The sequence below is a fragment of the Mirounga angustirostris genome, unplaced genomic scaffold (assembly GCF_029215605.1).
Source record: "Mirounga angustirostris isolate CCGP_5_RB_7025 unplaced genomic scaffold, mMirAng1.0.hap1 SCAF_8, whole genome shotgun sequence".
In the NCBI taxonomy this organism is placed as follows: domain Eukaryota; kingdom Metazoa; phylum Chordata; class Mammalia; order Carnivora; family Phocidae; genus Mirounga; species Mirounga angustirostris.
The window spans coordinates 902,147-925,930 of NW_026991716.1; the positions used below are offsets into that span (position 1 = coordinate 902,147).

The 23,784-nt window shown below is 40.1% G+C and overlaps 1 protein-coding gene and 1 long non-coding RNA gene across 2 annotated transcripts in view; one reads left to right on the forward strand and one right to left on the reverse strand.

The window, feature by feature from the left end:
* The window catches only part of LOC135365512 (uncharacterized), a 214,727-nt gene extending 190,975 nt beyond the window's left edge, over positions 1-23,752 (reverse strand). The window contains exons 1-2 of the long non-coding RNA XR_010413457.1: positions 23,511-23,752; positions 15,967-16,178 (exon numbers count right to left, since the gene is read on the reverse strand). This is a non-coding gene — a long non-coding RNA (uncharacterized LOC135365512). The remainder of the gene's footprint in view (positions 1-15,966; positions 16,179-23,510) is intronic.
* On the forward strand, positions 7,696-8,640 carry LOC123842034 (olfactory receptor 2W1-like). The gene has a single exon (XM_045871475.2). The coding sequence runs from the start codon at positions 7,696-7,698 to the stop codon at positions 8,638-8,640; it is 945 nt and encodes a 314-aa protein (XP_045727431.2).
* Positions 23,753-23,784: the final 32 nt, after the last annotated feature.

Here is a 23,784-nt window from a genome sequence, read left to right on the forward strand (position 1 = left end):
AACACTCATGAAAGAAATTGAAGAAGACACAAAAAGATGGAACAACATTCCATGCTCATGGATAGGAAGAATATACTTTGTTAAAATGTCTATGCTACCCAGAGCAATCTATACCTTCAATGCCATCCTGATCAAAATTCCAATGACATTTTTCAAAGTGCTGGTACAAACAATCCTAAAATTTGTATGGAATCAGAGAGGCCCCGAATCGCCAAGGAAATGTTGAAAAAGAAAAACAAAGCTGGGGGCATCACATTGCCCAATTTCAAGTTATATTACAAATGTGTGATCACCAAGACAGCATGGTACTGGCACAAAAACAGACATATAGACCAATGGAACAGAATAGAGAACCCAGATATGGACCCTAACTCTATGGTCAAATAATCTTTGACAAAGCAGGAAAAACCATGCAATGGAAAAAAGACAGTCTCTTCAATAAATGGTGCTGGGAAAATCGGACAGCCACATGCAGAAGAATGAAACTCGACCATTCTCTAACACCATTCACAAAGATAAACTCAAAGTGGATGAAAGACCTCAATGTGAGACAGGAATCCATCCAAATCCTAGAGGAGAACATAGGCAGTAACCTCTTTGACATCGCCCACAGCAACTTCTTTCAAGATACATCTCCAAAAGCTAGTGAAACAAAAGCAAAAATGAACTTTTGGGACTTCATCAAGGTAAAAACCTTCTGCACAGCAAAGGAAACTGTCAACAAAACAAAGAGGCAACCCACAGAATGGGAGAAGATATTTGCAAATGACACTACAGACAAAGGGCTGGTATCCAAGATCTACAAAGAACTTCTCAAACTCAACACCCAAAAAACAAATAATCAAATCAAAAAGTGGGCAGAAGAGATGAAAAGACACTTCTCTGAAGAAGACATACAAATGGCTAACAGACACATGAAAAAATGTTCATCATCATTAGCCATCAGGGAAATCCAAATCAAAACCACACTGAGATACCACCTAACACCAGTTAGAATGGCAAAAATGGACAGGGAAAGAAACATCAAATGTTGGAGAGGTTGTGGAGAAAGGGGAACCCTCTTACACTGTTGGGGGGAATGCAAGTTGGTACAGCCACTTTGGAAAACAGTGTGGAGGTGCCTCAAAAATTTAAAAATAGAGCTACCCTATGACCCAGCAATTGCACTCCTGGGTATTTACTCCAAAGACACAGATGTAGTGAAAAGAAGGGCCATATGCACCCAAATGTTCACAGCAGCAATGTCTGCAATAGCCAAACTGTGGAAAGAGCCAAGATGCCCTTCAACAGATGAATGGATAAAGAAGATGTGGTCCATATATACAATGGAATATTACTCAGCCATCAGAAAGGATGAATACCCAACTTTTACATCAACATGGATGGGACTGGAGGAGATTATGTTAAGTGAAATAAGTCAAGCAGAGAAAGTCAATTATCATATGGTTTCACTTATTTGTGGAACATAAGGAATAGCATGGAGGACATTAGGAGAAGGAAGGGAAAAATGGGGGTGGGGGGAATTGGAGGGAGAGATGAACCATGAGAGACTATGGACTCTGAGAAACAAACAGGGTTTTAGAGGGGAGGGGGGAGGGGGGATTGGTTAGCCCGGTGATGGGTACTATGGAGGGCAGGTACTGCATGGAGCACTGGGTGTTATAGGAAAGCAATGGATTGTGGATCACCACATCAAAAACCAGTGATGTATTGTATGGTGACTAACATAACATAATAAAATTTTAAAAATAAATAAATAAATAAAAATTTTTTAAAAAGAAACAACTATGGAAAAAAATAATACTATATTGCATATTTGAAAGTTGCTCAGGGAGTAGTCTTTTTTTAAGATTTTATTTAATTATTTGAGAGCAAGTGAAAGAGTGAGAGAGAGAGCACATGAGCAGGGGAAGCGGCAGAGAGAGAGGGAGAAGCAACTCCCCGCTGAGCAGAGAGCCTAACGTGGGGCTCGATCCCAGGACTCTGGGATCATGACCTGAGCTGAAGGCAGACGCTTAACTGACTAAGCCACCCAGGCACCCCTAGAGAAGGATTTCTTAAAGACCAATTAAAAGATTCTTCCATGTTTCAATTTACAAATTCTGATGACCAAGAGACATATTTTTTAAAGTAAAAAGTCAAACAACTGTTAAAAGCAATTATAAAGAACCCTATAAATTAAGAAGAAAAAAGCAGAAGCAATGCCAAAGAACAATTGTCAGAATCTACAAACAGGTTTTTCATAGAAAGACAATTGTACATAGCAGTAGGTATATGAAAATGTAGTCAATCTCATTAGTTATTAGGGAAATGAAAATCAAGGCCACAACTAGATAGCATTTATAGTTTTTTGGTTGACAGTGACTTAAAAGTCCACAACACCAGGCACAGGAGAAAATGTAGATTAATGGAATAATTTATGCAAGACTAGCAAAGGATAAATTGATAGAACCACTTTGGGGGAAAATGCCTTCTAAAGCTTGCTTATCCCATAACCAGCAATTCCTGTCCTAGGCATACACACAAAAGACCTTCCTGCATACAGGACCCAAGAGACATAAAAAAAAATTGTTCATCCTAATGCCTTTCATATAAGCCAAGAACTGTAATCAGAAAGTGAAGACACAAAATAATTGTAATATGGAATATTATACAGTAGTGGAAATAAATGAACCACACCAACACAAAATATATTGGCTCATCTCACTGAGAAAATGTTAAGTGAAAAAAGGAAAGTCCCAAAAGCACATATAAGATGTGATACCTTTTGTGAAGTTCAAATAAACTAATCTTTAAAATACATGCCATTTAGACATTGACATATGTATGTGAGTGGGTTGATATACAAATCATATTCTAATGCAAGTGTGTGATGAACACAAAATTCAAGATCACCCTGGGGGTCAGGCAGGAACAAGAGAGAGTGTAAAGGCATAGAGGTAGCTGTAGTCTGGTAGCAAGATCCCAGTTCCGGAGTTGAGTGGTAGCTACAATATGTTCATGGTACTATTTTTAACTCACTGAAGACAGAACAATGATGATATGGCTCATGACCCACATGTTTATGATTATTTACATGTTTATGATTAATTTTTTTAAAACATTTTCTTTCCTACAAACACAACACCTAGATAATTGCCTACTATTGTCCAATGTGATTGATGTCACACTCACTCAAAAAAAAAGTTCAATTAAATGTGTTAATTTTGATAGATATGGTTTACATTATATTTTCAATCTTCAATAGTAATTTCATACATAAATAAATTCATCTCTGAAATTAATTTCCATGGAGGAAATCTAAAAGGAAAAATAAAGAAAAAAGGAACAGGTGAAACCCAATGTCTTAAGGGAAACTTTCCTAAAATAGTTGTTTGGATAACCCTCCGACCATGGTCTAAGATCTGTTAATCACCTCTGGGGGGCACCAGTCCCCAGGTCTACACCACAATAACCTTTAGATTCCTACAAAAACACTTCCTGGAGCACACGTAGACCAGCAGAGGGCTCTCCTGGTTTAATTGGGCAGAGATACACCTACAAATGGGTCCAACAGGTACACAAAAGACTACAAATATCCCATCAAAAATACATTCAACAAACCAAATTCATCAAATTTTCCACCAGTCCCACAAATAGTTTTTCTCCAACATCCACATTAAAGAATTCACTGAATCTTAGTTCAGCTGTTGCATTTCAATGTAAACGTGATTGTGGTGTTAGTACAAGACAGTCGGGGCTAATCAGTATTTCATGGACTCAGTAACTTGCCAAAGAAGAATCCTTCTGATTACCCGTGAAAGGAAGGTTCATCGTCATGGGAACATGGGTACCTTTGGACTATGTAAGAACACGGCAGCTGTGAATTCTTCCCTCCTGAAACGTAAATATGTTCTAATATTCTTTCTAGTTTTCTCTCTACATCATTCTGTACATTTAAATTATGTTTAAATATGTTTGCTTCTATTCTCTTACATTTCACTAAACAAAGGAACGTTAGAAACTGAAGTCCAGGGGCGAATGGGTAGGTCAGTTGGTTAAGCATCTGCCTTTGATTCAGGTCATGATCCAGGGTCCTGGGATCCAGCCCTGCGTTGAGCTTCCCTGCTCAGTGGGGAGCGTGCTCCTCCCTCTCCCTCTTCCCCTCCCCCTGCTCATGCTTTCCTCAAGCTCTCTCTCTCTCTCTCTCACTCCCTCTCTCTAATAAATAAAATCTTTAAAAAAGAAAAAACTGAAATCCATACCATGCTATGCTATTAGAAACTGAAGTCCATACCATGAAAAATGAAAACCTGTTTCAGTGGAAATATCCTAGCCTCTTTTTTAACATCCATTTCTTCAGCTTGCATTCTCTCCTTTTTAATATCATGTTCACTTGTATATTAAAATTATAAAAATAGCTATAAATTGAGACCCAAGGCTTAAACCAACGTGGAAATGTTTATAAGCATAAAGGAAAAGTCCTATATTTGGATTCACAATATTAAATTACATAATGTGTAATTTCAGGTTTGACATATCTGATAAGGATTCCTGGGGCCTTATGTGACCCAAAGCTTAAACTGAGCCAGTAATGTTTTTAACCTGCGAAACCTAGCTAACATATATTTTAGAAACTGTACATGCAATATGGATGCTCATGGTCTTCTTCAGCTGTACAGCATACCTAGAGTACGTGCTCACTTCCCAACTCACTAATTGAAGGCATTCAATAAACCAGGTGAGTCCAATTGATACCAACCAAAGAAGCATGGTAATTAAACATCGTACAGTGTTAGGAAGAGCCGACCACCATCAAGCACTTAATATGGGAACATAAACCTCAGAGCATATAGGATAGTCGGTTCTAATATTGAAGGAAACTCAAAAGACATATAAACAATTTTTTTTTAAGATTTTATTTATTTATTTGACAGAGAGAACACAAGCAAGGGGAGTGGGAGAGGGAGAAGCAGGCTTCCCGCTGAGCAGGGAGCCCGATGCAGGGCTCGATCCCAGGACTCTGGGATCAGGACCTGAGCTGAAGGCAGACGCTTAACAACTGAGCCACCCAGACAGCCCTGACGTATAGACAGTCTTTAATGAGCCAAACTAAACAATATTGTCTAGAGATGCATATTTTGGTAATCAAGCTATTAAAATACAAGGAGGTGATTACTGTAAACATCAGGACAGTGGATACTTTGGGGAAAGGGAAAGGTAATGAATGATTGGGATGCGGCACAAAGAAGCTCCTGGGGTGCTTGCCAAGGTTCTATTTCCTGACCTGCCTGTTAGTTACAAGAAATTCACCTTAACTCATCAAACTTTCGCTTTTCTCTGTATCTATGTTTTGTTGTATAATAAAACTGTTCTTTTAATGAAGTCATGTTGAATTGACTTATTCCATGATTAAAGGACAGCTATGAGACTCTGAAAACAGGAGTTGTGTGAACATTCTGTGGGAGAGCTCTTTCCTAGGGCAGAAGTCTGGATCATGCTTTCTGAGTCTATTTCAACTCTAAAATTCTATGGCCTTTTAATCCCCAATCTATCCCACCTTAAGTGGGCAAAGAACCCCTGTGCATTTTGTAATCAAGGTGTTAGGAGCCAAGTCCTCTGTCCTCTCCTGCCTCTGGGTTTATCAGTTCAGATTGTACATCATGTGTGTGGGCACTCTTGTGTACATGAGTGTCTGTGCATTTAAAAAGTTATGCAAACGTAAATTTTAAGCATTCCAAGTTTAGTTCTAGCCTATCATGGTAAAATCACCAGTGTGAAAAACGAAGAGAACAGGGGTAAATAGAATAATAATAATTTGTGGGTAGATGAATACAATTTTCAATTTTGAGAATTTGATACAAACCGAGCACGGTTCCTAGTGTTTTCACAAATACTAACCCACACCACCTCCCTTTGAAGAATATTATTATCTTCACTGAACATATAGAGAACCTGGTGTACCAACAGGTTACATAACTGCCCAAGCACATATTACCTCCGAGTAGTGAAGCTGGGATTTGACACCAAGATCTGAGTCCAGAATCTGTGCACTTAAGCATTATGCCAAAGATGACATTCACCACATAAAAACTTCACACTCAAATTAAATTTCCATGTTGTATTGAGAAAAACTATACCCCTATCTCATACCACTTGGTAATAACAGTTCCTTTTCATGATTAAACATTTTCATGTTCTAACTAAACTGCCTGTAACAATCATATACTGTAGGTAATTTAATTTACCTTACTTTACTCTAACTGCAGCAAATAAATTTTTTAGTCCTTGTCCCCAAACACTATGAATACAAAGTACCCTAGGTCTGAAGTTCATGGTCAGAAATTATATGCATAAAACATTCATAAACCAAAAAATAAAAACTAAAAAATTATAAATAATTCAATCATTAAACATTCCATTGATTTAATGATATGCTAACATATTCAAAAATAGTGAAATTTATGTTTTCTTAATCCCTTTTCTGTAATCTTTCAGAATTGAAATGAGGCTTTACCTATAGAGTTCCAAAGCAACCAGAGGATTGACTCATGTATTTGGTAAAGGCCATGCAGAAAAACAACTCACTGACTGTTTACTGAGCTGCTTCTTGTTCGAGTTACCTACCTTGCTAATTTTGTTGAATGGTCAGGTGAGTAGGGGCTGACACAGGTGGTTGCTGTGGGTATGTGATAGCCAAATGTTTCTGGAATTAGTTTTTAACTCTGCAACAAGTAAGTAGGTTGTTTATACGGTGTAATAGCAATCATGAAAGGTATTCCAAGAAACACATGGCCTCTGTACATGGAAATGAAGGTTAAAAGGAAAGATGATATTTTCCTGGCACCAAAAAAGGTCACTATAATAGGGAACACCAAAATATACAGGAACAGCCATGTGTGCAATGATGAATAGGAGGGGAGATAAGAGGAGGAGGTTGGTGGTGATGGTGATGACAATGGCTGGAATGAACACATCTAGAAGTGAATATGGAAAGTGATCCTGTTACCAAATGGTGGAGCTTATTCCAAGAAAATGGGTCATTTAATTTTTTATCTCAAACTCCATTTCTTTGACAAGGGAAAAATTTGTCATTATCAAGTGATGCTTATGTCACACATTCAAGAAGGAACAACCCCTCAGAATATATCCCACTCTTCAATTATATCATTAACTACAAGGATTTCTTAATCAAAATACACAGAACCATAGGCATCATGGCAAATTAAGCCCTTTCAATGATTTACAATTCAGTGTGACTGGGTTTACCACATTATTGTTAAAACCACTATGGACTCTGAGAAACAAACAGGGTTTTAGGGGGGAGGCGGGTGGGGGGATGGGTTAGCCCGGTGATGGGCATTAAGGAAGGCACATACTGTGTGGAGCACTGGGTGTTATACGAAAACAATGAACTGTGGAACACTACATCAAAAACTAATGATGTAATGTATTGTGATTAACATAACATAATAAAATAAAGTTAAAAAACAAGTAAATAAATAAAAATAAAACCACTCTGGTTATGCATGAACACAGAGAGGCTTTGGGCACTGAACGCAGGAAAAGTGTTAACAGAGGTGTTCCAAATGAGAAAAAACACACAAATAAGTGAATTTGGGATACTCATGACAAACTACAGAGATTTTTATTTCTACCTGGGGCTGATGCTATTTTGATTGCCATGGTTTGTCTCCTAGACTTTCCTAAGGAGCCATGGACACAAACAATGGAAGTTCCACAACGGATTTCATCCTGCTGGGGTTTTCTGATCAACCCCGATTAGAACGTATCATCTCTGGGGTTGTCTTCATCTTCTATATTGTGACGCTGGTAGGAAACACAACCATCATTCTTGTATCTTACCTAGACACCCAGCTCCATACTCCCATGTATTTCTTCTTATCCAATTTGTCTTTTTTGGACCTCTGCTATGCAACTAGCATTATCCCCCAGATGCTGGTAAATCTGTGGGGTCCAACACGGTCTATTACCTATGGAGGGTGTGTGCTCCAATTCTTCTTTGCCCTTGACCTTGGAGCCACAGAGTGTCTTCTCCTGGCTGTGATGGCCTATGACCGCTATGCTGCTGTCTGTCAACCTCTTCGCTACAGAGTTATAATGCACCCTCAGCTTTGCCAGAAGATGGTGCTCACCGCCTGGTTAGGTGGCCTTGGCAGCGCCTTAACTGTTTGCTCCTTGACTTTGAAGTTACCCAGATGTGGACACCGGGAAGTGGATAATTTCTTGTGTGAGATGCCAGCATTGATCAAGATGGCTTGTGTCTACTCGAAAGTAATTGAGATCACTGTCTTTGCTCTTGGAGTGATATTTCTTCTAGCACCTATATCACTAATTTTCATCTCATATGGAGTTATCACTCAAGCTGTCGTGAGGATCAAGTCAAAGGCAAGGTGGCGTAAGGTCCTTAATACATGTGGTTCCCACCTCACAGTAGTAACTCTGTTTTATGGAACAATCATTTACATGTACATGAAACCACAGAACAGCAGCTCCCAAGATGAAGGCAAGTTCCTCACTCTCTTTTATGCAATCATCACACCCACTCTTAACCCTCTGATCTACACTTTAAGAAACAAAGATGTAAAGAGTGCAGTAAAGAGAATATTACATGTAGAAAAATGGTCAGCAAAATCATGAGTTAGATGGAAGACAGCTAGGAAATAATACTGACCTTTACCAACAGAAGATAAACCAATTCATTTATGCAAAGAGCTTATAATGGGTGTTCACCATGTACCAAGATTTGTTGTGGTGCTAACTTTGTAAATAAGTAGGAAGTAGACAGAAATTACAAGGAGAAAGATACAGACACATAAAGAAGCTTCATACACTTAAAAAGCTTCAAGACTACTCAAGGATTACAGATAACTAAACATATAATTATGAAATGTGGCTAAGTACAATAATAGAGATATGTACAAAGTATTAAGAAAATATTTCACAGGGAAATTTATTTTAATGTAGGATTACCCAGGACACTGATTTCTTCCCACAAGAATTAAAACCTTCATGGGAAATAAAACTCCTTTTCAGGCACCTGATCCTGCCAGCAGGGCCTTTGTGCTGGAGATCAACTACCCACTGATACCCATTCCACATTTGGCTTCTAGTTTTAACTGGACACAGGGCCACAATGTACATATTGCATTTCTGAGCCTGGCATCCACCAACACAATGCCAAGGAAGTAATGTGGGCAACTCCTGGGTTATCTTCACATATGAAGCCATTTGCTCACACCCTTCTTCCCCTCCCCTTCCTCTTGGCTGGAATGTGAATGTGGACGGTACCTAGCTTTACCAAACCCTAAGAGGGAATGGAACAATAACATGGAAACAGATCCACCTCTCCAGCACAGCAATGCCTCCACACTATTACAGGAGAAAAAGGTCCTATATCATTTAAAATTAATTAAGCCACTCCATTTTGGGGTCTCTCTGTTAGCATAGCTTAACTTTTACCCTCATGGCCTGATAAGGAGTTTGGGCTTTTCCTGTAAGGTAGTGTGCTCCTTGGATCAGAAGCAACAGCATCACCTGGTGCCTTATCAGAAATGGACATCCTTAGGCTCACCTCAGACCTACTGAGCCAACCATCTGAGCATGGACCCAGCAACTAATGTTTTTAACAAACACTAGAGGTAATCAGGCTAAAGTTTGACAACCACTGTTACAGAGAATAGGGAGATGTTGAGTCTCTATAAAGAAAATTAAAATGGTCTTGTGGATTTTAATTAATTTCTTCCTATACATGTGTGAAAGGAGGTGAGTAAGAGTTTCTCAAGTCTCTTAGATAAGAGAAATGAAGGAAATGAGGAGTTTCACCTAAGTGAAATCAATATAAAATGTTATTATTTAGAGAATGGAAGAGAGGCAAGATGGCAGAAGAGTAGGGGACCTCATTTCATCTGGCCCCTTGAATTTAGCTAGATATCTATCAAATCAATCTGAACATCTATGAATTAATCCTGAGATGTAAGAAAATAATTGCTGCAATCCCAAAAATAGAAAAGCGACCACTTTTTGTAAGATAGGAGGTGAGGAGAAGTGAATCTGAGGGGATATACCAGAAGATAAACCCTGGGGGAGGGAGCCTCCATAAGCCAGCTGCCAGAAAGTGATATAGCAGTGGAGTACAAAATCAGAACTTTTGGAGGTCTGCTCCAGTGAGAGATGTCCCTGCATGAAAGGTGCTCAGGTGACAAAGCAGGGCAGAATCCTAGGTGGGATAGTGCGGCCTCAGGATCCCCTGTGTCACAGAAAGAACAGGCATGCCTGAGTGCAGCAGAGTTCCAAAGCATTGGAATGGTGAAATGGCTATAATCAGCAAGCTCCAGGAGTGGGCTCTCAGCTCAGTGTTGCACTGAACTGCCTACCACGGCCCAACTGGGCTACTGCTCTCAGAGCAGGGGCCCAGCAAGCAACAGAACCAAGGCAAGTCCCCCCTCACTCCCCCAGGAGGATCAGTGTGGGTGCGCACCACAGGAGTCTACAGAGTTTGGTGCACACAAAAGTGAAGACCACTTTTCCCTGAGGGTTTACCTAAGGGAGGAGGCCACAGACTTTCAGCTTTGGGGCTGGATATTGGGGTGCCAACATTGTAATCTTCATACTCTAAAGCACTGTGGAAAGCCTTCAGGGAACAAAAGGCACACAGAGCAACCAGAGCAGCTTACACTGAGCCCAGCCCCCCGGCAAGGGGTGGTGAAACTCCACCCAGGCAAAGACACCTGAGAATCAGCACAGAAGGTCCACCCGCCAGAAGCTGGAACATCAGGCGAATACCAAGTTTATGGAGCACACAGAACTGCAAAACACCAGCACTAGGGGAAAATAGTATATAGAATTCAAGGTTTTTTCTCATGATTCCTTTATCTTTCAGTTTAAAATTTTCATTTTTTTCTTTTTTTTTTTTTCCTTTTCAACTAGTTTTGTATTTTCTCAACTCTTTGTGGGTCTTTTTTAAACTTTCACTTTTATATTTCCATTTTATAGATATGTTCTTCATTTTTGGCTTCCTTTAACTGTATTCAATTTTATTTTTGTATATACATAAGTTTTTCTTTCTTTACAATTTTGGGTTTTAGGGTCTTCTAACAAACAGACCAAAATATATCCAGGACCAAGTGGATCACCCTGTTTTGTCGACCTGGGAGATTATAGTCTCTCTATTTTCTCTTTTTTTTTTTTTTTCTTTCCTTTTTTGGTTTCTGACCTACTAGGATTTGTCTAGTGTGTATTTCACTTGGAGAGTGGGTGATACTGTTGATTTTGTTCTCTCATTCATCCATTCTTCTCTGGACACAATGACTAGGAGGAGTTCACAACAAAAGAAAGAACCAGAGGTATTACTCTCTGGCAAGGATCTCATCAATATAGATATAAGCAAAATGTCAGAGCTGGAATTTAAGATAACAATTATTAAGTTTCTAGCTGGGCTTGAAAAAACCATAAAAGACTCTAGAGAATCTCGTAGTGCAGAAATAAAATCTAATCAGGCTGAAATTCAAAATTCTTTAACTGAGATGCAGTCCGAATGGATGCCCTAACAGCTAGGGTAAATGAGGCAGAAGAGAGAGTCAGTGACATAGAAGACAAGAAGATGGAAAGGAATGAAGCTGAGGAACAGAGAGAAAAACAACTAATGGACCATGAGGCAAGGCTTTGAGAAATCAGTGATACCATAAGGTGAAATGATATTAGAATTATTGGGGTCACAGAGGAAGAAGAAAGATACACAGAGAGAGAAAGCGGACAAAAGGTATATTTGAGCAAATCACACCTGAGAACTTCCTAATCTGGGGAAGGAAATAGGCATTCAAGTCCAAGAGGTAGAGAGAACCCCCTCAAAATCAATAAAAACATATCAATACCCTACATACCATAGTGAAGCTTGCAAATTTCAGACACAATGAGAAAACGCTGAAAGCAGCTTGCTACAAAATGTCCTTATGTACAGAGGTAGGAACATTAGGCTGGCAGCAGACATATCCAAAGAGACCTAGCAGGCCAGAAAGGGCTGGCATGACATATTCAGAGCACTAAGTAAGAAAAACATGCAGCCAAGAATACTTTATCCAGAAAGGCTGTCATTCAGAATAAAAGGAGAGATAAACAGCTTCCAGGACAAACAGAAACTAAAAGAATATGTGACTACTAAACCAGCCCTACAAGAAATATTAAAGGGGATCCCCTAAGCAAAGAGGAACAGAGACAATATACAGTAACACTTTACAGATAATACAATGGCACTAAATTCAGATCTTTCAATAGTTACTCTGAATGTAAATGGGCTAAAACAAAAGACACAGGGTATCAGATTGGATAAAAAAGCAAGTCTCAGCCATATGCTGTCTAAAAGAGACTCGTTTTAGACCTAAAGTCACCTCCAGATTGAAAGCGAGGGGATGGAGAACAATTTATCATGCCAGTGGAACACAAAAGAAAGCTGGGGGGGCAATCCTTATATCAAACAAATTAGATTTTAAACCAAAGACCATAGTAAGGGATGAAAAGGGACATTATATCATAATAAAAAGGTCTATCCAACAAGAAGATCTCACAATTATAGATATTTATGCTCCTAAACTGGGAGCAGCCAATTATGTAAACCAATAAAAAACAAAAAGAAACACATTGATAGTAATACAATAATAGTAGGGGATTTCAACACCCCACTCACAGCAATGGACAAGTCATCTAAGCAGATCAACAAGGAAACAAGGGCTTTGAATGACACACTGGACCAGATGGACTTCACAGATATACCCAGAGTGTTCCATCGTAAAGCAACAGAATACATATTCTTCTCAAGTGTACATGGAACATTCTCTAGAACAGACCACATATGGGGTCATAAATCAGGTCTCAACTGGTATAAAAAGATTGGGATTATTCCCTGCATATTTTCAGATCACAGTGCTTTGACACTTGAACAAAATCGCAAGAGTAAATTAGGAAGGATCACAAATACATGGAGGTTAAAGAGCATCCTACTAAAGAAAGAATGGGTCAACAAGGAAATGAAAGAAGAATTTAAAAGTTCAACATAGTACTAGAAGTCCTAGCAACAGCAAATCAGACAACAAAAAGAAATAAAATGTATTCAAATTGGCAAAGAAGTCAAACTCTCTCTTTTCACAGATGACATGATACTTTATGTGGAAAACCCAAAAGACTCCACCCCCAAATTGCTAGAACTCATACAGCAATTCAGTAATGTGACAGGATGTAAAATCAATGCACAAGAATCAGTTGCTTTCTTACACACTAACAATACAACTGTAAAAAGACAAATTAGAGAAACGATTCCATTTACAATAGCACCAAAAACCATAAGATACCTCGGAATAAACCTAACCAAAGAGGTAAAGGATCTATACTCTAGGAACTACAGAACACTCGTGAAAGAAATTGAAGAAGACACAAAAAGATGGAAAAATATTCCATGTTCATAGATCAGAATAAACATTGTTAAAATGTCTATGCTACCCAGAGCAATCTATACTTTCAATGCCATCCCGATCAAAATTCCAATGACATTTTTCAAAGTGCTGGAACAAACAATCCTAAAATTTATATGGAATCAGAAAAGACCCTGAATCACCAAGGAAATGTTGAAAAAGAAAAACAAAGCTGGGGCCACCACATTGCCCGATTTCAAGCTATATTACAAAGCAGTGATCATCAAAACAGCATGGTACTGGCACAAAACACACACACATAGTAGACCAATGGAATAGAATAGAAAGCCCAGATTTGGACCCTCAACTCTATGGTCAAATAATCTTCGAAAAAGCAGGAAAAAATATGCAATGGAAAAAAGACAGTCTCTTCAATAAATGGTGCTGGGAAAATTGGATAGCCACATGCAGAAGAAAGAAACTCGACCATTCTCCAATACCCTACACAAAGATAAACTCAAAATGGATGAAAGACCTCAATGTGAGACAAGAATCCATCAAAATCCAAGAGGAGAACATAGGCAGTAACCTCTTTGACATTGGCCACCTTTCAAGATACATCTCCAAAGCCTAGAGAAACAAAAGCAAAAATGAACTTTTGGGACTTCATCGAGATAAAAAGCTTCTGCACAGCAAAGGAAACAGTCAACAAAACAAAGAGGCAACCCACAGAATGGGAGAAGATATTTGCAAATGACACTACAGATAAAGGGCTGGTATCCAAGATCTATAAAGAACTTCTCAAACTCAACACCCAAAAAACAAATCATCAAGTCAAAAAGTGGGCAGAAGATATGAAAAGACCCTTCTCTGAAGAAGACATACAAATGGCCAACAGACACATGAAAAAATGTTCACCATCATTAGCCATCAGGGAAATTCAAATCAAAACCACATTGAGATATCACCTTACACCAGTTAGAATGGCAAAAATGGACAAAGCAAGAAACAACAAATGTTGGAAAAGTTGTGGAGAAAGGGGAACCCTCTTACACTGTTGGTGGGAATGCAAGTTGGTATAGCCACTTTGGAAAACAGTGTGGAGGTGCCTCAAAAATTTAAAAATAAAGCTACCCTATGACCCAGCAACTGCACGCCAGAGTATTTATCCCAAAGACACAGATGTAGTGAAAAGAAGGGCCATATGCACCCCAATGTTCACAGCAGCAATGTCTGCAATAGCCAAACTGTGGAAAGAGCCGAGATGCCCTTCAACAGATGAATGGATAAAGAAGATGTGGTCCATATATACAATGGAGTATTACTCAGCCCTCAGAAAGGATGAATATCCAATTTTACATCAACATGGATGGGACTGGAGGAGATTATGCTAAGTGAAATAAGTCAAGCAGAGAAAGTCAATTATCATATGGTTTCACTTATTTGTGGAACATAAGGAATAGCATGGAGGGCATTAGGAGAAGGAAGGGAAAAATGAAGGGGGGGTAATCAGAGGGGGAAATGAACCATGAGAGACTATGGACTCTGAGAAACAAACTGAGGGTTTTAGAGGGGAAGGGGGTGGGGGGATGGGTTAGCCCAGTGATGGTTATTAAGGAGAGCATGTACTGCATGGAGCACTGGGTTTTATACAAAGAAAACAATGAATCATGGAACACTACATTAAAACCTAATGATGTATTATATGGTGATTAACATAATAAAATAAAGTTTAAAAGAGAAAGAAAGAAAGAAAAGAAAAGAAAGAATGAAAGAAAAGCTCTCTTGATATAAAAAACTAATGATATACTGTATGGTGACTAACATAACATAATAAAATTGAATTAAATTTTTAAAAAAAGACTCTCAGGTGCCTGGGTGGCTCAGTCGTTAAGCGTCTGCCTTCGGCTAGGGTCGTGATCCCAGGGTCCTGGGATCGAGTCCCACATCGGGCTCCCTGCTCGGCAGGAAGCCCGCTTCTCCCTCTCCCACTCCCCCTGGTTGTGTTCCTGCTCTCGCTATCTCTCTGTCAAATAAATAAATAAAATCTTCAAAAAAAAAAAAAAAAGACTCTCAGAGTTAGATGAAAAGGACACAAGAGACAAAATAGAGCCACTCCCACCTGCCAAAGATGGAATTATTTGAACATCATAAATAATGACTGTAATTGATTAAGACTCCTTAAATATTTTTTTTAAAAATCCATGAGTTTGTATGGGCACCTGGTTGGTTCCATTGGTCCAGTGGCTGACTCTTGATTTTGGCTCAGGTCATGATCTCAGGGTCCTGGGATCAAGCCCTGCATCAGCTTTGTGCTCAGCAGGGAGTCTGCTTGAGGATTCTCTCTTCCTCTCCCTCTGCCCCTCGCATCTCCTCATGCTCTCTGTCTCTCCCTCTCTCCCAAATAGATAAATCTTTTTTAAAAATAAGTAAATAAATAAAAATAAAAATCCATGAGCTTGTAATGAGGTTCAAAAGGAGAAACCAAACCAAAAATGTTATTTATCAATTGTTGCACAAAAAGTTCCTCAAAATTTAGAATCAAACATTAAATATTTATTACCTCGCACAGTTTCTGCACATCAGGAATCTGAGAGCAGCTTAGCTGTTGGCTTTGAGCCTTTGAGCTGTGCTGTAGTCATCTGAAGTCTTGACTGGGGGCTGGAAGATGCACTTCCAAACTCACTCACATGGCTGTTGGCAGAGGGCTTCCATTCCTCACCACATGGGCCACTCCTCACAATGTGACAGCTGACCTCCCTCAGAGTGAATGATCTGAGAGGGAGGGAGAGAAAGAGAGACAAAGCTGGAAGCCACAGTCTCTTTTATAACTTAACATTAGAAGTAACATAACATCACTTCTGCCATATTCAACTGGTTACACACACCAGCTCTGGTATAATGTGAAAGGGAGCTACACATGGAATGAATCCTGGAAGGCAGGGCTCATTGATGGCCATTTCAAAGGATGGCCAACATATTGTTGGTCATGGCACCTAGGGCAAACAACTATTTACTTCTGAACACTGGCAATTAAATTGAAAAGTAAACATTTATTGTCTTTCCTGTATAAACTACATTTCAGGATAACCAAATAGCCCTAAATTTATGTGTTGATGAGAGAAAATCCTTTAAAAGAAATTCCTGTTCATCAATATGACAAAAATTATTGAATTAGAAAAATCACAATTTTGAAAACCCTATAAAATGGTTGATTTAGGTGAAGAACAGGAGGTGAAACCACCAAGTGAAAGGTTGATGGGGAACTTACCTGGAAAGATCCAGCTATCAAGTGTTGTACTCATAGATCAAACTTAGCATCACAAAGAGTGGAATCGTCAGACCTTATATGCCTCCTGATACAAAACAACAAGAAGTACATAGCACCACCTACGAATAATTCTCACCCATAAAGGTAAATCAAACTCGAATCAAACTTTTGGAGCTAACATCTAGTTAACAGGAAATACAAGGCTAGAGAAATAAATTAAATGAAGATACAAAGAGACAAAACCAGCATGTGAAAAATTCAGGACAAATGACCCAATTTGTTTAACTGGGGGAAGGAGGGTGAGTGAGAGATGGAAGGAGGAACTATTCTAGGCCTAAATTAAATGAAAATTTAAAGAAATAACCAAAAAAAAAAGCATGTAGACTTTGGATCTTGAGTCAGAAAAGCATGTTTTATGTTTTATAAACATACAAATTGAAGCCCCTTGCCAATCGACAGTTATGTTTTATATATTTGGTCAAGTTTAGTATGCACTCAATACTAGATGGTAACCAGGAATTATTTAAAATTTTTAGGTGGGACGATGGCACTGTGGTCCTGCTAGAAAATGTCCTTATTTTTTAAGAAATGCATTCTCGGGGGGGGGGAGGAAGATGGTGGAGGAGTAGGGGACCCTATTTCAACTGGTCCCCGGAATTGAGCTGGCTATCTACCAGACCACTCTGAGCACCCACGAAACCAGCCTGACATGTAAGAAGATCTGGATCTCTACAAACAGAATATCGTAGGCAGTTAGTTTTGAGGTACAAAGTGGGGAGCCGTGATTCCACGGGCAGATATCGGAGGATAAACGGCAGCGGGAGGGTGCCTGGCCGTGGGGATCCTACCCTGCCGGTGAGCTACAGCCTCGCGCCCTATGGACAGGCATAGACTCGCAGACCAGTAGCGGCAGGGAAAAGACTCCAGGGCACCCCTGGGGCCGGAACCCCGAGAGGCGGGGTCGCGCCTGCCAACTGCAGCCCCCGGGGCACAAACCCAGAGCGGCCGGGTTGCGTGGGGGAACTGGGAGCGGATGGCGGTTTTAGAAGCACAAAGGGCAGAGATGTGCCCCGACCTGGAGGCAGGACTGGGGGCGCTGCGGAGGGGTGCACGACCCAGGACGCTGCAGTTTATAGCAGCATGGACAGAAACGGAGACAGTGTGGTCTGGAGAGCTCACTGAAGAACTGACTGCGATCTCTCTGCTCTGAGGCAGAGGGTTGGAAACAGTCTCTTCGGCTCTGACTCGCGGAAGAGAAGCGGAAAGCCGCCAGGGAAAGGCGCCAGAGAACAAAAGCCCCAAAGACTGCTTCCCATTGAGCCCATCCCCCGCCACAGGGGGGCAGGGCAACTCCTCCCAAACAGAGTTGCCTGAGTAACAGCGCGGCAGGCCCCTCCTGCAGAAGACAGGCTGGGAAAACAAGAGGCCAGCAACCCTAAGGTCCCAAGAAAACAGGTGCATCTTGCTTGGGTTCTGGTCAATAATTTGGACTCTATACATTCCCTCAAACACCCATCAACAGAATAACTAGGAGGAGGAGCCCCAAAATAGAAAAGACTCAGAGATTATGACTTATGCTGCAGATTTACAAATGGATGCAGATATAACCAAGATGTCGGAGATGGAATTCAGGCTAGCAATTGTGAAGACAATGGCTAGAATGGAGAAATCAATTAATGGCAACATAGAGTCTCTAAGGGCAGAAATAAAAGGGGAATTGGCAGAACTTAAAAATGCTATCAATGAACTCCAACCCAATCTAGATAATCTAACAGCTAGGTAACTGAGGAAGAAGAGCGAATAAGCACCCTGGAAGACAATATAATATATAAAAAGGGAAAAGAGGAGGCCAGGGAAAAACAACTCAGAATCCATGAAAATAGAATCAGAGAAATAAGTGACACCATGAAGCGTTCCAATGTCAGACTAATTGGAATCCCGGAGGGAGTGGAGAGAGAGAGAGAACTAGAAGATGTATTTGAGCAAATCGTAGCTGAGAACGTCCCTAATCTGCGGAATGAAACAAACATTCGAGTCCTAGAGGCAGAGAGGACCCCTCCCAAGATCAAGGAAAACAGGCCAACACCCCGGCATGTAATAGTAAAACATGCAAATCTTAGAACCAAGGAAACCATCTTAAGGGCAGTTAGGGGGAAGAGATTCCTTACGTACAGAGGGAGGAACATCAGAATAACGTCACACCTATCCACAGAGACCTGGCAAGCCAGAAAGGCCTGGCAAGACATATTCAGGGTACTAAATGAGAAGTACATGCTGCCAAGGATACTTTATCCAGCAAGGCTTTCATTTAGAATGTATGGAGAGATGCAGACCTTCCACGACCGGCAGAAACTGAAAGAATATGTGACCACTAAGCCGGCCCTGCAAGAAATATTAAGCGGGGTTCTATAAAAGGAGAAAGACCCCAAGAGTGATCTACAACAGAAATTTACAGAGACAATCTATAAAAACAACGTCTTCACAGGCAACATGATGACAATTAATTCATATCTTTCAATAATCACTCTCAATGTGAATGGTCTAAACACTCCCATAAAACGGCACAGGGTTGCAGATTGGATAAAAAGACAGGACCCATCCATATGCTGTCTACAACAGACTCATTTTGAACCTAAAGGTACATCCAGACTGAAAGTGAAGGGATAGAGATCCATCTTCCATGCCAGCGGACCTCAAAAGAAAGCTGGGGTAGCAATTCTTATATCAGACAAATTAGATTTTAAACTAAAGTCTGTAATAAGAGACACAGAAGGACACTATATCACTCTTAAAGGGTCTATCCAACAAGAAGATCTAACAATTGTAAATATGCCCCCAACATGGGAGCAGCCATCTACATAAGCCAACTGTTAACCAAAATAAAGAGTCATATTGATAACAATACATTAATTGTAGGAGACCTCAATACTCCACTCTCAGCAATGGACAGATCATCTAAGCAGAAAATCAACAAGGAAACAAGAGCTTTGAATGATACACTGGACCAGATGGACCTCATAGATATTTACAGAACATTCCACCCTAAAACAACAGAATACTCATTCTTCTCGAGCGCACATGGAACTTTCTCCAGAATAGACCATATACTGGGTCACAAATCAGGTCTCAACCGATACCAAAAGATTGAGATTATTCCCTGCATATTCTCAGACCACAATGCTCTAAAACTGGAACTCAATCACAAGAAAAAATTTGGCAGAAATTCAAACACTTGGAAGCTAAAGACCACTCTGCTCAAGAATGTTTGGGTCAACCAGGAAATCAAAGAAGAACTTAAACAATTCATCGAAATCAATGAGTACGAAAACACATCGGTCCAAAACCTATGGGATACTGCAAAGGCGGTCCTAAGGGGGAAATACATAGCCATCCAAGCCTCACTCAAAAAAATAGAAAAATCCCGAATTCACCAACTAACTTTACACCTTAAAGAACTAGAGAAAAAGCAACAAATGATGCCTAAGCCATGCATTAGAAGAGAAATAATTAAGATTAGAGCAGAGACCAATGAATTAGAAACCAGAAACACAGTAGATCAGATCAACGAAACTAGAAGTTGGTTCTTTGAAAGAATTAATAAGATCGATAAACCACTGGCCAGACTTATCCAAAAGAAAAGAGAAAGGACCCAAATTAATAAAATTATGAATGAAAGGGGAGAGATCATGACTAACACCAAAGAAATAGAAACAATTATTGGAAATTATTATCAACAACTATATGCCAATAAACTGAGCAATCTGGATGAAATGGAGGCCTTCCTGGAAACCTATAAGCTGCCAAGACTGAAACAGGAAGAAATTGAAAACCTGAATAGGCCAATAACCAGAAACGACATTGAAGCAGTGACCAAAAACCTCCCCAAAAACAAGAGTCCAGGGCCTGATGGATTCCCTGGGGAATTCTACCAAACATTCAAAGAAGAAATAATACCTATTCTACTGAAGCTGTTTCAAAAAACAAACAGAAGGAAAACTTCCAAACTCATTCTATGAGGCCAGCATTACCTTAATCCCCAAACCAGGCAAAGACCCCCTCAAAAAGGAGAATTTCAGACTGATATCCCTGATGAATGTGGATTCTAAAATCCTCAACAAAATCCTAGCTAATAGGATCCAACAATACATTAAAAGGATCATCCACCACGACCAAGCGAGATTTATCCCCGGGATGCAAGGGTGGTTCAACATTCGCCAGTCAATCAATGTGATAGAACACATTAATAAGAGGAGGGAGAAGAACCATATGGTCCTCTCAATTGATGCAGAAAGAGCATTTGACAAAATACAACATCCTTTCCTGATTAAAACTCTCCAGAGTATAGGCATAGAGGGAACATTCCTCAAGTTCATAAAATCCATCTGTGAAAAATCCACAGCGAATATCATCCTCAATGGGGAAAAGCTGAGAGCCTTTCCCTTAAGATCAGGAACACGTCAAGGATGCCCACTCTCGCCACTATTGTTCAACATAGTACTAGAAGCCCTAGCAACAGCAATCAGACAACAATAAGAAATAAAACGTATTCAAATTGGCAAAGAAGAAGTTAAACTCTCTCTTTTCAGAGATGACATGATACTTTATGTGGAAAACCCAAAAGACTCCACCCCCAAATTACTAGAACTCATACAGCAATTCAGTAATGTGGCAGGATACAAAATCAATGCACAGAAATCAGTTGCTTTCTTATACACTAACAACGCAACTGTAGAAAGAGAAATTAGACAAACGATTCCATTTACAATAGCACCAAAAACCATAAGATACCTCGGAATAAACCTAACCAAAGAGGTAAAGGATCTATACTCTAAGAACTACAGAACACTCATGAAAGAAATTGAAGAAGACACAAAAAGATGGAAAAATATTCCATGCTCATGGATCAGAAGAATAAACATTGTTAAAATGTCTATGCTACCCAGAGCAATCTATACTTTCAATGCCATCCCGATCAAAATTCCAATGACATTTTTCAAAGTGCTAGTACAAAAAAATTCTAAAACTTGTATGGAATCAGAAAAGACCCCAAATCGTCAAGGAAATGTTGAAAAAGAAAAACAAAGCTGGAGGCATCATGTTGCCCGATTTCAAGCTATATTACAAAGCTGTGATCACCAAGACAGCATGGTACTGGCACAAAAACAGACATACAGACCAATGGAACAGAATAGAGAACCTAGGTATGGACCCTTAACTCTATGGTCAAATAATCTTAGACGAAGCAGGAAAAAATATACAATGGAAAAAAGACAGTCTCTTCAATAAATGGTGCTGGGAAAATCGGACAGCCACATGCAGAAGAAAGAAACTCGACCATTCTCTAACACCGTACACAAAGATAAACTCAAAGTGGATGAAAGACCTCAATGTGAGACAGGAATCCATCCAAATCCTAGAGGAGAACATAGGCAGTAACCTCTTTGACATCGCCCACAGCAACTTCTTTCAAGATACATCTCCAAAAGCTAGTGAAACAAAAGCAAAAATGAATTTTTGGGACTTCATCGAGATAAAAAGCTTCTGCACAGCAAAGGAAACAGTCAACAAAACAAAGAGGCAACCCACAGAATGGGAGAAGATATTTGCAAATGACACTACAGATAAAGGGCTGGTATCCAAGATCTATAAAGAACTTCTGAAACTCAACACCCAAAAAACAAATAATCAAATCAAAAAGTGGGCAGAAGAGATGAAAAGACACTCCTCTGAAGAAGACATACAAATGGCTAACAGACACATGAAAATATGTTCATCATCATTAGCCATCAGAGAAATTCAAATCAAAACCACATGGAGATACCACCTTACACCAGTTAGAATGGCAAAAATGGACAGGGAAAGAAACAACAAATGTTGGAGAGGTTGTGGAGAAAGGGGAACCCTCTTACACTGTTGGTGGGAATGCAAGTTGGTACAGCCGCTTTGGAAAACAGTGTGGAGGTGCCTCAAAAATTTAAAAATAGAGCTACCCTATGACCCAGTAATTGCACTCCTGGGTATTTACCCCAAAGACACAGATGTAGTGAAAAGAAGGGCCATATGCACCCCAATGTTCACAGCAGCAATGTCCACAATAGCCAAACTGTGGAAAGAGCCGAGATGCCCTTCAACAGATGAATGGATAAAGATGTGGTCCATATATACAGTGGAATATTACTCAGCCATCAGAAAAGATGAATACCCAACTTTTACATCAACATGGATGGGACTGGAGGAGATTATGCTGAGTGAAATGAGTCAAGCAGAGATAGTCAATTATCATATGGTTTCACTTATTTGTGGAACATAAGGAATAGCATGGAGGACATTAGGAGAAGGAAGGGAAAAATGAAGCGGGAGAAAATCGGAGGGGGAGATGAACCATGAGAGACTATGGACTCTGAGAAACAAACAGGGTTTTAGAGGGGAGGGGGTAGGGGGAGGGGTTAGCCCGGTGATGGGTATCAAGGAGGGCACGTACTGCATGGAGCACTGGGTGTTATACGAAAACAATGGATCATGGATCACTACATCAAAAACCAATGATGTACTGTATGGTGACTAACATAACATAATAAAGTTAAAACAAAAAAAAAAAGAAAAGAAAAGAAAGAAAGAAAGAAAGGCATTCTCAAAAACATAGTATTTAAGTAACATCTTTGGGTTTTGCTTTCAAACATTTCAGCAAGAAAAACGCGGTTGGCGGGGCCAGATGAAACAAGTGCGGCCGCGGTGAGCGTATGCGGGCTCCTTAGTCTTCTCTCAACTTTTGTGCAGGCTTCATTTTTTCATAAGGACTGTTTTAATGTTTGAAAAAAGAGCAGCCCATCATTTACCTTGTGTTTTTGGCTGATATTTAAAAGTGACTTTCGCCTATATCTCTGTCACAAAAGTCCCGCGCGCTCTGGCGAGGAGCCCCAGCCGAACCACAGCCGGTCGCTGTGCTGACGCACTCACGCTGCGACCCCCGCGCCCCGCGCGCCCTCGGGAACTCGCGCGAACTCCCTGGACGCCCGCGCGAGAGGCCCGGCGGAATTTCCGGGGACGTCCCGACCAGCGAGTGGCCGCGTTTCCTAGAAAGCCACCGGAAGTGGGTGGCGGAGGACTAGG

What these genes read in the sequence shown, in the direction of transcription:
- LOC123842034 (XM_045871475.2), top strand. Translation starts at nt 7,696, where the DNA reads ATGGACACAAACAATGGAAGTTCCACAACGGATTTCATCCTGCTGGGG.